The sequence below is a fragment of the Plodia interpunctella genome, chromosome 25 (genome assembly GCF_027563975.2).
Source record: "Plodia interpunctella isolate USDA-ARS_2022_Savannah chromosome 25, ilPloInte3.2, whole genome shotgun sequence".
NCBI classification, from domain to species: Eukaryota; Metazoa; Arthropoda; class Insecta; order Lepidoptera; family Pyralidae; genus Plodia; species Plodia interpunctella.
The window spans coordinates 6,612,854-6,627,798 of record NC_071318.1 but is presented as its reverse complement, the minus strand read 5'-3'; the positions used below and the strand labels follow the sequence as shown (position 1 = coordinate 6,627,798).

The 14,945-nt window shown below is 34.0% G+C and overlaps 1 protein-coding gene across 2 annotated transcripts; it reads left to right on the top strand.

Annotated features, from left to right (window-relative positions):
* Positions 1-1,297: 1,297 nt before the first annotated feature.
* Positions 1,298-14,512, top strand: LOC128680838 (ATP-sensitive inward rectifier potassium channel 1-like). Of its 2 annotated transcripts, none has more exons than XM_053764280.2 (10): positions 1,298-2,485; positions 3,346-3,493; positions 3,657-3,848; positions 6,166-6,237; positions 7,022-7,132; positions 8,438-8,544; positions 8,944-9,093; positions 9,585-9,704; positions 10,289-10,387; positions 13,829-14,512. In XM_053764280.2, the coding sequence occupies exons 1-10, from the start codon at positions 1,812-1,814 to the stop codon at positions 13,947-13,949; spliced, it is 1,794 nt and encodes a 597-aa protein (XP_053620255.1). In that variant the 5' UTR covers positions 1,298-1,811; the 3' UTR covers positions 13,950-14,512. The 2 variants fall into 2 exon arrangements, with proteins under 2 accessions (XP_053620255.1, XP_053620254.1); XM_053764279.2 differs by having other exon boundaries at positions 1,299-2,485; positions 3,340-3,493.
* The last annotated feature ends 433 nt before the right edge of the window (positions 14,513-14,945 follow it).

Below are 14,945 nucleotides of genomic sequence, written 5' to 3'. Positions count from 1 at the left end.
ATTTATTCTTCCAATAGGGGAAATTTGCACAACATAAATGTTCTATATTCTGAGCACAAAATATACTTAACCATATAACCTTGGCAATTGATAGGTAGCAATAACATTGCCAAGGAGGTTGAAATCAGGCTGGCGGACAGTTTTAAACTCACAACAAAATTTTAAGTTTCATTTTTTACGCCAGGCCCGGGGACCGCGGCGTCACAGCATTGTATACAAAGGAAACATATAAAGATAAGAGTGTTTTAGATTCTGAAATTCTGAATTCTTTCAGTTGTTCTATACAAACTAACAAATCAGTCGGAATATGATATGGGACCAACAATGTTTAAATGAGTTTCTTTCAGCATTTCTTCTCAGCAGTGGCCGTTTCACCATGTCAGTAACGAGTTGCAGATTTGATAAATATTATTTGATTTAGTTCTGAATAAGTGATGATTTTGAAAGAAACAAAGACTTACAGATATAAGTCACTATGCATATGTGAACATTTGTATAAGTAATATATTATAATACCTATATCTGTCACGTTACACTCGACGTAATATCTTTATGTAACTCATGAAACCTGCAATGCTGAATTCAAATTGTGATCATCATGAGAGGTATATTCTGTTATGGATGGGGATCAACACTGTTTGAATGATTTTCTTTCGGCATTTTTTCTCAGTAGTGGTCGTTATAAATATCATTCGATAAATATCATTTAATTTAGAATATGACGTGAAAAAGTGCCTGTGAAGGCCTAACATCTGAATTTTCATTTTGATTTGATTTTAATTTTGGCGTGTTTAATAATAAATATTTTGTGAAATTATATATACGGGGTTTAATTCATAATTATAATATGTAGATGTGATTATTATATAAATATTTATTTATTTAAATTTGTGTAAAAAGTCATGTCGGGTGTGTTCGGGTGAGTTGTATAAAATATGACAACATTAGCAATATTGCTAATGCTTTTAGGTTTTATTAAAGCTAAGTAGGTATGCATAGGTACCTACTTGAAAATAAATTTTGAAATTTACAAATATAATATGCGTAACCTAACCTAACCTTTACCGGTGGAGCTTTAACTGTTGATTTAAGTATTTGTGTATAATAAATGATAAAAAAACAGATTGTTAGAAACATGCTTTATTATACTTATTTATTCCCAATACCCATGTTGGGAATAAATAAGTATAAAATATAATAATATTATATTAATAAAAATATATTACTAAGTATTTTGTAGGGAGCAGAATGACCCACAAGCAGAGTCAAACAAGGTCGCAGTAGGATCTCGAGTTTAGTGCGCGCTCTCCACGCTCACAATTAGCACTGATAACAAGATAACAGTGCCATCTGATAAGAAACGTATTCATCAAATGACAGGCTGGGTATACATAGTCGGGGAAATCTTGGAAGAAGTTGGTGACAAACACAGAATTTTCTTTAGGCTTCGTTACAATGTGAAAAAATCTGTGGTGATGTGAAATAGTGAGGAACTACACTAGTAAATAGTGAAAACGAAATTTATGTAATACTATATAATATTTTGGCTAAGTATTTTTTTTTTGAGAAAACTCGCAATGTTGTTAAAATAATATAAATTATGTTGTGCAAAAGTAAGTTCTTTATTGTGATTAGGGAAAGATTTTATTATATCTACGTATATTGTATAAAATCAGTGAATTGGTGCAAAAGTTTTTAACATAATTGTTGAGGTTCTATCTACGCCGCAAAGGAATAGTCATCACATGTTACTTTGTACAATAGCCTATGTTACGTTTGATTGAGTTAATTGCAATTAAAAGGTATTAGAAATGGATAGTACTAACCTAAACAATGAATATGAACAGCTAAACGAAATATATGATGAATGTTTGCACTATCTCGAAAATGTAATACCAAATGTAGACGAGAAAGCAGCATTCATCAATGAAGAAGATGCAGTATACGAAGTATTGAATAAAGAGTTTGATAATTATAGACATGAAGTAATTACCGACACAATTTTGGAAGAACCAGATTATGAAACTATTAAGGACGATAATAGAGGTGTGGCTATTATAGAAATACCTAAAGAAGAATCCGATTCTGAATTTATTGTCAAAGTAAATGGTGAAGAAGGTAAAACACTTAGCGAGAGTCATAAACCGGATTATTATATAAGTGGAACAGGAGATTCAAGCCATGAATCTTTGGGTCACGAAGAAGAAATTGAACCGTTGAAACCTAAAGTGTTAAATGATATCAGAAATGAAATGTTTAAAGAACAAAACGTAAATTTTAAGATAGAAAACGAGATAGGAAATGCTATAAGTATGAACAGTGTGACGTCACTGCCAGAGCTGAAGTCAGAAAGGTTGAGAAGACTGTCGGAACAACTGCCGAAGATTGTGATCACTCAGAGTGATACGAGTTTGAGTTTACCGAGAAAAGAGCAAGAGATGAAAACGAAACCAATGAACTTGGAGAAGAAGCAGATTCCAATTTAGTAAGTAACTATGTCTTTGTTAGTTAAAACATAATTTAATAATTACAAGAATTCTTACAATTAAGCATATATCGATATGCCACTGATATGAAGAGTTTCAGAGCTGAGACGTCGCTAACAGCATAGAAGAATAATATTTTTATCATTGCTAATGATGAAATCTGGTTTGATGAGAAATTGACTGGCTATGTTGTAATAATCTTTAAATTCTAGTACAAAAGGAACGAAACGAACACAAAGTCGTGTTCTGCAAAGTCTAAAAATATTTTTTTAGAAGTAAGATTAGTGAATCAATAACTTGCTAATTGCTCAATAAACAGAGTATGAATAACGTTGTTTATAAAGGTATTTAACATATTGTTTCGACTATTGCCATAGCTGTGATTCTGGTAGATATCTAGTCTAAATTGGTCTATGTAGCGTGTGGCCTGAAGGCCGACTTCTACGAATAATTCCTAAACAACTATGAAAGTTGGAATTAGATTTTGTGAAAGCTATAATGTATGCATATTCACATGTAACTATATTTTTAGGGTTCCATAGCTCAAAAAAAAACGGAACTTCGTTGTCTGACCGTTTGTGTATGTATTTAGCTAAAGTTTATATATTGTTTCTTATCGATATACTAGCCGTCCGGCCCGGCTTCGCTCGGGTAAAAACTTAATAAATTGTACACCTTCGCCAAGAATCGCACTATCTATTGATGAAAACCGCATGAAAATATCAGATGATCAGACAGATGCGGCAGTGGCACTTTATTTTATAATAATGTAAGGATATAAACGCAAAAGTATATCTTTTACTGATTTCTTTTTCGTCTTTATACAGAACATCTAGTACAGTTATTTATAAAGTTGCAGCTCCAGCAAGCCCATCCATATGCGTCGCGGAGGATACGCGGACTACCCCAAGCGGCTCGTCTCCAAGGCTGGTCTGGAGAACGTGGCGATGATCTCCAACGTGCCGTACGAGAGGATCCGGCTTCTCAATGACACGTTCCATACTTTGGTAATCTTATTTTCTCTCTCTTCTTTCTTCATTATCTTTAAATCACCAATCAAATCAATCAGGGTCCTAGATCTCCTACTTTTTCATCTTTACTTCGCACGACGACATCCCAAGTTGTGTGACCATTGCCACAGTATACAGTCTAATGAACATGTTTCAACAGATCAACCTTCGTTGGCGTTGGATAGTGATGGGGACTGTGGTCGTCCACTTCGCTATATGGCTGGTCTTCGCTGTGTTCTGGTACATCACGGCGCTGGCCCACTATGACTTCGAGCCCAACCCTCCCAAGAGGACCTGCGTCACGGGCGGAAAAGATTTTGTCACCATATTTTTAGCATCTGTCGAAGCGCAGGTAAAGTTTTACGTTTTACGTTGACTAACATACTAATATTATAAATGAGAAAGTTTGTATGTGTCTATGTATGTTGTTACAAATTACGATGAGGCACGATGACCGGTAAAAAGCTAGGTAGGTCTATATGGAAACTTCAAATGCTTTGACAAATTTACTTTTTCTTGACACGCTTTCGTTTATGGATAGTAAAAATTTGAATCTTTTGTAAAATCATTTAACATACCTATATATAATGGAATCATTTGTAAAATTAAAACAAATGATGATACTTTCTTATACAGATCATCATCATATCGAGTGTGTTATAGCTAACACTGGTGTCAGATTTTATTCAAGTCGCCTAAAGGCACCTGACATGCCTTTTTACGACTACTTACCGCCATCTAATGGCAGGAGGTCGCATACACACTAGTAAACTAAACTGTCCATCTGTGTGCAGGTTTCCTCACGATGTTTTCCTCCACCGGAAGCTTCTTATATGAAAATTAACAATAAGAATATAAACATGGTTATATTCTGGTCAATCTTTCTAACTTCTAATGTCGTGTCTAATCTTTTACGATACTATTTGATTAACATGATGAATCATCGTCAAATGCCGCAATTCCTAACCTCCATTAACCGAGATAACACCAATCCTTGGACTGTCTGACGCCTTCCACCCACAAAATCTCGTTTATCATAATTTTGGGCTAAATTTAACTCTATCATGAAGCAATGGTTCGAAGCGACGTTTATGTACACCCACGTGTTATAAGAGATCCTAAGTTTAGTTACGTCTCTAGTCTCTCATCTTCTGTAGTTACGTTCGGAGCTGTGACGCCCCAAAGCCCGCAGGGTTGGCATAAAAAAAAATCACTTTGAAATGATTTAGCTATGATTTTACAACCGACCGCCTGACGTCAACTCTATTTGGGAATACTTTTGCTGCTTATCAGCTGTTAAAGCTATGTGCTCCTTAGTCGCCTCGTACGACATCCACGAGAGGACATGGAGTGGTCCTATTCTAGGGCGGGATCACACTTTTATTCCTAGTTATCTACTTCAATTTTTACACGGATTGATTATGATTGTCGACGATATAGAGTGGTCCTATTCTAAGGCGGAAAGCACACATCGAAGCACTAGTCACGTTAATGACCACGATAAATCAATTATGAATACAACTACGATAACAGAGACGTATTGTATTTTAAATTGTCATTCAGTAAAGGTAAATTACGTATAATCAGCGGAAAATTGACTTAATTCGCATCAAATCTCAAATTTGATGCGAATTAAGTCATTATTTCATTACTGAGTCTGGCATGCGAATGCAATTTACTAGCAACACAGTATGCGAGCATTACTTGCGCTCGGGGCTGTGACATCGTGAAGCCCCGAGTCAGCGTTAAAAAGTATCGTAAAAATTTTGAAATCGCCGCAGTTACTGTCAGATTTTCAAGTGAATGATTGCACAACGCACGACAGATGTAAACGAAAATCGAATTAGAGACACTTCCTCTTTATCTGCAATTGGTTAAATTCGCTCAATAATATCAAACTGAAGTTTCATTCGTTGAAGCACGTTCAAATTACGATAGGAAAGCTGTACCTACCAATGTACTAGCTTTTACCCGCGGCTTCTCCCGCATATATTTCACACGGGAACAGTTACACCAGGATGAAAGTTACCTGCCCTATGTCCTTCTCCATTTTCTTAATTGTATTGAGATTGTACTTTTAATTTTAATATTTCCACGGGGGTGTAAACCCTGGATGCAGCTGCTGTTGTTGTGTGTCATTCAACATATTCATTCACTATGACGATCTCGGTGGCGCAGTGGTACAGTGCTTGCCTCTGAACCGAGAGGTCCCGGGTTCGATCCCCGGTCGGCTCATGACGGAAATAATCTTTTTCTGATTGACCCGGGTCTTGGATGTTTATCTATTTATGTATTTGTTATAAAATATAGTATCGTTGATATAGTATACCGTAACACAAGTTTCGAATTTTAGTCTTACTTTGGGGCTAGCTCAATCTGTGTGATTTGTCATAATATATTTAATACAATACGTCCTGGCTTCGCTCGGGTAAAACGATAATCAATTATATTATAAAACATTCGTTAGAAATCACTTTAAAAACTCGCATCAAAATCCGTTACGTAGTTATGAAGATCTAAGCATACCTACATATGGACAGATAGACAGCGGGAAACGACTTGTTCTATTCTACCTACGTAGTGAAGACAACAGAGGGACCATCTTTGTTTGTAACAATTACACTTAAAAGCTATGTTCTATGGTATAAAAAAATTATGATTTTTTTCAGACGACCATTGGATTTGGCGATCGGGCTATAGACGAAGAATGTCCAGAGTCAATATTTCTGTTTATAATGCAGGTAATTACAATTGGTTAATACAAAAATGAATTGTTTTTTTGGTTGATTTCTGATTTAGAATAATAGTACAACTTAATAACATTAAACTTTAAACCTAAATATCGATTAAAATCAAGAAAAACGTCTTCGTTTTTCTTATATTAATTTGGTACAAAGTGGAGGTATTTCTCGAAGCGCACTTGTTTTGAGCGCACCCGTCGGAGCGCAACAAAATTATTCTTACATATTGTACATACATATTGTAATACAAAAAATATTGAAATTTCGTTCTTCGAAGCGCTTAAAACTAAAATAAGGAAGAGCCATGATATAAATACATCGATATTTTTGTGATTGATGATGATTTTTAGTGAGGGAATTGTTCTTGCAATATTAGAAAGGTATTCAGATCAAACATATCACACTATCGATTTAAAACATCGTTGAATTATTAATAATATATAAATATATGTACTTACTACTAATTTAAACGATTACTTCATGCTCTTCCCTATATTTAAACGTAGGTTCATTTCGAAGAATGAATTTTTAATATTTTTAGTATTTGCGCACTCATTTGGTGCGGTTCGAATAACAATTTCGACGGGTGCGCTCAAAACAAGTGCGCTTCGAGGAATACCTCTTTCCTATATTACAACTGGCTGTCTGCCCTATGTCAATCCATTAGGAAATACTATTTTTGCCTATCTACGAGAGCCATTTCTTAGTCGTCTCGTACGACAACCACGGAAATTATTAAACTATCTAACCACACGCCACTAATTAAATCCCTTGTATATTCCAGCTGATTCTGGGCACAGGCTTATCTGGGGTGTTGACTTGCGTAGTGTACGCCAAGCTGACGAGACCTGAGAAGCTGTCACGAGATGGCGTTGGGTTCAGCAAGAATGCAGTTGTAAGTTCAGTAGATTCCGTATTCCTCATGGCCGAGGATCGTGATTATTACGTAGGTGAAACGGGATCCCTTTTTTTCACATATTTTTTGACGTGACAACGTCTTAAATTAGGTTGCGGCTGGGAGTCACTTATGAAAAAGTGTAACGCCCGGTAACGTTACGATGAGTCACCGAACGAGAGAGAGGCCCGCCGAATGCCTTGCGTCTCTCTCCCACTCAACTATGATCGGTCTGCCGCGCGCGTAAAAAGACGTTGTCACGTAAAATCTTCGCCCGTAAAACCGACTTTACAGGCAACCATTTTTTTTTATTCTAATTTAATTTAGCATAACGAGTTAGGCATATTTTTTTTGACATAATAATATTTTGACATACTCACTTGTTTTTTGGCATACTTTTCAATAAGCATAATTATAGTTTAGACTAATGTATTTTACCATAATTTTGATTTGCATAAAGCTATAGTGTAGCAATAGGTTAGGGTGCGGTGGTGTGGCCCTGGGGCCACCCATAAGCCGCCATTATGCCTAAAAATTTTTATGCGCGTATATGTGCGTAACTATTATTAGGTATGATAAGTAAAAGTATGCCATGTTAAATTGTTAAATTATGACATAAAATTGTATGCATAAAAGTAGGGAACTAGGTGACTTTCTTGGCAATAATGAAGTGGTTTGCCATTGACTATTCCATTTGACATAATGATAACATTAACTGGAGTGCAGGTTTCCTCACGATGTTTTCCTGATAAAGTGGTAGGCGATGAAAGATTGAGCCAGATTGCTGTATACCAATCTGACTCATGTGACACAATAGATTCATACTTGGGAACTTAGTTCACAGGCGGCGTTTTAACCACTACAGCGTTTGTTCAAGTTCATTCAGTTCATTATGCATACACATAAATATAAATAAATAATTTCTGATTCGATTATATTCTTATAGCTTATATAAGTGAAGTAAACTTTTGTGCAAAAGATAATTATGAAGGTATCAAAACGAAGAAACTGTACCAATACATCTGCAAATATGCCTATCTGTGTATTTGCGATTACAAAACAAACAGGCGCACTGACTAATTCAAAGACCATTACCAGTACGATATTTACAAAAAGAGATAAAAGTACGTAACTAGCATATAATTAAGCAAATACATTTTATGATTTTCTAAAATTTAATAAGCTATTTTTTACCTTAGCCTTTATATTTTGGTCGCCTCGTATGATACGCTACCGGAGAATATGGACTGCTCCATAAGGGTAGAAACACGAGGTTAGGGCTTAGTATACTGTTGATTATTTCAGATCAGCATGCGAGACGGACGGCTTTGCCTCATGATGCGAGCTTGGGACCTCAACTACGACCACATCATCAGCTCGGAATTCAGCGCACACTTCGTCAACACACACAGGTTGATCTTTTTTTACTCAATTGTTTATAGCAATCCACGTGGATTGCCTGATGACAGCTGGGCTGGAAGCAATCCGACAAAAGTCTGATGCGTTGCCTACAATTATCAAAACAATTATAGTTCACTAGCAGCGCCCGGGACTTCGCTCCCGTGGAAATTTCGGGATAAAAGTATCTTATGTGTTATTCCAGGTAATATTCTACCCGTGTACCAAATTTCGTGTACCAATTTGCGTGAAAGAATATCAAACATACATACATAGGTACATAACTACTTACATACATACATCTTCACATCTCACAAATTTTAATATTAGTAAGATTCAGAACTACTTAGGCCTTTAGAAGGTTATAAAGAAGGCATTCTCTTACTCTCTCTCTCTCTTCTCTGTCTCCACAGAACAAAGGAAGGCGAGACCCTTCGGTTCTTCGCCCAAACCTTGGAGCTCCAACAGCAGCAGTTCCTCTTGTGGCCTGTAACACTTGTACACGTCATCGACGAAAATAGTCCGCTCTTTGGCTATACTCCTGACCACATAGTCAATACTAAGTGAGTATTAAACTGAAAAAGTTGATAGGTACTTCAACTATCCTCATATGAATATCATGGTTTGTTATGACAATTCCGAGATATTAATCTGTCGGAAGTTGTCAGAAGTGGTCAAGATTTGCGTAATATGGACTCCACACTATGCCGATGCGAATGAATGTATATTACTTATAATTTTTATGTGTGGCTTTAACTTCAAGAAAAAACCAGAAATGTACGTCGAAGACGCCAAGTTGTGCGAACTGTTTGCCGATATTGTGGAGTCGGTATTAGACGGAAGATAGGTGTCTATTCGAGGCTCGTCTCTTTTCAGATCAATCATGACTTTCATTGTGAAATATCAATTCTTGCTCCATTAAATAATAGTAGATGTATAGGTACTCCTTAGTTGATAATTCATTTAACTACAATAGAATGCCAAAGTCGTTTTGAGAGTGTTCTAACCACATAGAAGACAAATATGTCTACAAAGTTTAACCTATCGTTTTCAGCTACGAAATAACGCTCAGCTTGAAGGGCGCTTCAGCATCAATGGGCACCTTCACCCAGAGCCAGACGTCCTATCTGCCACGGGAGGTGATGTGGGGCCAGCGCTTTGTGCCTGTTGTTAAGTAAGTTGTACCTTCTACTATATCCTCTGCTGCGGTGAGTTTTGTTGCGCCGCTTCTTCACCGCCGTCTTCTTCACCTGCACTTTGGAAGTTTGCAGTAGACTTAGTTATAAATTTTTTTTTTCACTTAAGTGATGTATCATCCTTAGTTGAATAAGGGTTTTTGATTTGATGTGATTTCAAACTATCTTCTGCTATAATATATTGTTTTTGTCAGTTCTTAAAATTTAAGCCTTCTTTCTTAAGCGTTAAATTTAAGCGTTCTTCTATTTCTTCTTCTCAATAATCTTTATCTCCGTCATTTAAATTGTTTATATTTGCTTCTTTGACCATAATTATATTTAAATATTGTCGTCGCACATTATGTAGGATGAGGATTTACAATGGATTTACATTAGACCTTCAGCTCCTTTGCCTTTTCTTAGACCAATAAGATATAAGTAAGTATTAGTTGTTTTTACCAGCCAAGAACACGCGAGAATAAAAATGAAACTTCTTACATAACTGGATAGTTTCGAATATCTTTAAGGATAACATTATAGTAGTTAAGATGTTTTCTGAATAATTTGACATTGGTACTTTCAGATATGACGCCAGAAAGCAGAAGTATGTGATAGATCAGCAGAAACTAGATGTAACAGAGACTGTGGACACGCCCTTCCGCAGCGCCAGTGAGCTTCAGAGGTGGATATTATGAAAAATAATTTATATCTAGATAGACCTCTATTACCACATGCAACAAAATTAGTTGATCCAGGATCTTAGTTGATACATAGTCATGGATATGCTTATATATTAGATTCAAATAAAAATATAGGTTACGATTATTCAACATTCCTGTTACGAACAGGAATTGTAACTAATAATGGAATGCGCATAATATTTAATGATATTAAAAATCTTATTAAAGATATAGATTACAATAATAATCAACTAGAAAATAATACTCCAGAAGAGGATTCTTCATTTTTTCGAGACTAAGGCTTTGTACATTTTACATCAAAACATTGCAGGGTTATTAAATAAATCTGATGAGCTTTGCATTATTTTACAAGAACTCATTGATAAGAAAATAGACGTAGACATCATTTGCATAACTGAACATTTCATGGAGACTGGATACAAGACCTTCCTAAACTTACATAATTATAATTTAGCTGCTTGTTACGGTAGAAATAATTCCAAACGAGGAGGAGCGTGTATTGTAGTGAAGAAAGAGCATAAGTGGAGAGAAATAAATGTTAGAAAATATTGTGTTCCTAGTACATTCGAGTGCTGTGCGGTTGAGTTAATTGATTATAAACTTAATATTCTTTGTGTATATAGGGTGCCAGATTATAAAAATATATATGATTTTTTCCAAAAGTTGGAACAAGTCTTAAACGGTATATCGAAATGTAGTCAAAAACAATTAATAATTGCTGGTGACTTTAATATTGATAATCTGAAAAATACTAAGGAAAAAAATGAATTTGAATGTATATTAAATAGTTATGATTTAAAATTAGCATTGAAACAAGCCACTAGACCAGTAAGCCAGACATGTATTGATAATTTTGCTCATAATTTCAAAAAGAATTGTATAACGGAAGTGTTAGATTTCGGTCTGTCATATCACACAGCTCAGCTTATTAAATTGCCTATTATAAAAACTGTAAGATTTAAGTTTTGGCGTAGAACAGTGCGAGATTACAGTGTCGAAAATATTAATAAATTTATAGACTGTATAAAACGCTTAAGTTTTTCGGAAATATATAATACGGTGGACCCCAATATTGCGTATCACAGTTTTGCAGAAGTTTTTATATTATTTTATGATTTATGTTTTCCTAAAAAACGGATTATAGTCAATGTCTATAGAAAACAATCTTGGATTTCCAAAGGATTAAGAAATTGTAGTAAAAAGAAAAGAAGTCTTTTGTGGAAGTTTAGAACAAAGCCTACTCTTAATAATAAAATAAATTACAAAAGATACACGAAACAGTTTAAAAAAATTATTAAATTGACAAAATTAAGTCAAAATAATTATAAGATAATGACGTCCGAGAACAAATCAAAAACCACATGGCAAATTATAAATCAAGCTAGACTAAACATACCAAAAGAAACAATAAGTCGAATTAAAGTTGATAATCACTATATTACAAATCCAGAGGAAATAGCTAATTCATTTAATAATTATTTCATTGACAAAATCAAACCAGAAAAAAGAAGTCGAGCCAATACCATGTCTGCTATTACCCATAGACAACATTCAATGTTTATGGCACCATGCTCACCAGAGGAAGTTTATAAAATTATAAAAGAACTTAAAAATACGGATAGTGTTGGGTATGATGGTGTTTCAACCAAAATACTCAAAGCTGTAAATGAACATATATGTCATCATGTTAGTCACTTAATAAACCTTAGTATAGAAGCTGGTGTTTTCCCTCAAGACTTAAAAACTACCATAATTAAACCTTTATTAAAAAAAAATAACAAAGAACTAATGCAATATTATCGACCTATAGCTTTAAATTCTATATTTTCAAAGGTTTATGAAAAACATTTTTCCAACCAATTAAACGTCTATTTTGAAGATAAAAAAAATTTGTGTAATGAACAAAAGGGGTTTCGTCGTAATAAAAATATAAATATGGCCATCTATGATTTTTTGAAAATTGTATTAACTGAAGTTAACATCAGAAAACCCATATGCTCTATATATTGTGATATGACACAAGCTTTTGACTATGTTCAACATGACATACTATTACACAAGTTAGAAGCGTACGGAATTAGGGGTAATGTGTTAAATTTAATAAAATCATATTTATCTAATCGTAAACAGTTAACAGAAATTTCAAAATTCAATCCTAAAACACAATCGGAACAACATTACTTATCAACTGAACGTTCTGTATTATATGGTGTTCCACAAGGTAGTGTGCTTGGGCCCCTTCTTTTCATAATATATATTAATGATCTTCCAAACACTACCAAACATAATATGACTTTATTTGCGGACGATAGCACGGTAACAATAAAATGTAATGATGTAAATATTTATCAATTAGATATTAATGCAACTTTAACATCCATAATTGAATGGCTTGATAATAATAATTTAAAGATAAATCTTGACAAAACCAATATAATGCATTTTAGTCAAAGACCGCTTGATACGGAAAATTATAAAATAGAATATCAAGGCCATGTGTTGAAAGAAGTTGATTCAACAAAATTTCTAGGGCTAACTATAGATTCTAAATTAAACTGGAAACCCCATATAGATGGTCTTAATAAAAGACTTAGTAGTTCGGCGTTTGTACTATTTAAACTCTCAAATGAATTAAACATAAAAGCGCTTCTTACAGCTTATCATGGTTTAGTGGAATCAATACTTAGATATGGAATAATTTTTTGGGGCAATTCGACGGATAAGGATATAGCTTTTAAAATGCAAAAACGCTGTATTCGCGCAATGTTTAGACTACAAAGCACTGATAGTTGTCAGCCGTTTTTTAAAGAACACAAAATTCTTACACTTCCGTCACTTTACATACTTGAGGTAGCAACATTTGTGAAAACCAATGCTCATTTATTCCCTCGTCTAGCTGATGTTGTATTGAGGAATCATCGAGATATCTATCGATTATGCATGCACCCATCAAAAACTGCTTTACTCGGTAATAGCATAGTATGTATGGCACCGAAAATTTACAACAAAATTCCAAATCAATATAAAAGCTTAAATTTAAATCTATTTAAAAAGCACCTCAAGTCTTTATTAACTGATAAATGTTATTATACTTTAAATGATTTCTTTAATGATAGACTCGGATAGAATTTAGGGCTAGTATAGTACATTATAGTTCATTATAGTTTGTTTTGGATTTGTAGTGGATAGCATGCTCCTCTTTATTTAATTATATTTGCATACCTATATTCGGTAAAACGTGTAGGTCTAATTCATTTTGACCATTTGTACTCATGTTTTTGGCAAATAAATGTTTTCTTTCTTTCTTTCTTTCTTTCAGGAAAATCCCCTTCTTTTTAAATATACTTAGTAGTAAAAGATTAAGTGCTTGTTTCATCAATAAAAAAATCTGTCAAAACATAATAAAATTGCTTATATTTCAGTGCACCACAAGAAGCATCCGAATCTACTCCATGCCCGGGCACTCCAAGCAGCTTCACTGAGAAGATATCAGCTTTCCACCTGGAGAGACAGTCGTCTTTCAAGAGAAAAGGACAGAAATGATAAACTATTAGTGTACAGCATAATGTTAGCTTTGTCACTCACCAACAATCTCCTCAACAATCACTCAACAATGCTCCATTTGACGTGAAAGAAGGATAAAGAAACACTTTTACATTATAATATTTGTATGGATAACTTATGCTTTGTGATTTTGGATGGCAAAGTAATCTCAGTTTATTCAGTGTGTTTTCTAAATGTCAAGTTTCGTAGTCGTCTCCAATATAACAGGTAAAAAGTACAGTTTATCTTTGCCTTAATAAAGAAACTTCCTCATTTTGAAAGGTTTAAAATACCTATTTTTTAAGACCTTTCGTGTAGGTATAATTTGAAAGAGCCAGTAAAGCAGCCTTCCTCTTTAATTGGGTTATCAAAGTGTAAATATATTTTTGATGTCCCACTGGATAATCTTGAGATTAACTTATATTTGGCAAACAAATAATGGGTATCTACCTTTTCAGTGATATTATATTAGTATAGATTGAGCATATTTCATTGGTTGGAACTGATCAAATTATAAACAGATATAATTAGATACAGAATAAAATGTTACATAATATTATCAATGAATTGTTTTATTTTTAACAAAGATAAACCTAATTTAGTCTTAAAATTAAATATTTATAGCACATCATAATAATGATTAGCTAAATGTTGTTATTATGTTTGATATTTTTGCGCCGCACAACTTTTCTCTGTTTCTCCTAATGGTTAGCTGGGAGAGAATGCTTATAGCATTAAGTTCACCATTTGTTTATAAGTATGTTTTTACTTGGAACAATAAAGTCTTAAATAAAAATAAATAAATAAAATATGATGTTGGTGCTATAGTGATATTAATATTATTAAGTAGTTTGAAACAGATGCACGAATTCAATAACATTTTATGTATAACGTCTTCATTGATGTCCAAGGGAGAGAATTTCCTGTAGAAGATATTTTAAGACATAAAAAATAATTATGTACTTTCAGTAGCTAGATCCAATTAAAACAATGTCG

Coding starts and splice junctions, on each gene's coding strand:
- LOC128680838 (XM_053764279.2), top strand. CDS start 1,812: ATGGATAGTACTAACCTAAACAATGAATATGAACAGCTAAACGAAATA. Junction 3,494..3,656: donor ATGACACGTTCCATACTTTG/GTAATCTTATTT, acceptor ATGTTTCAACAG/ATCAACCTTCGTTGGCGTTG. Junction 6,238..7,021: donor TATTTCTGTTTATAATGCAG/GTAATTACAATT, acceptor TGTATATTCCAG/CTGATTCTGGGCACAGGCTT.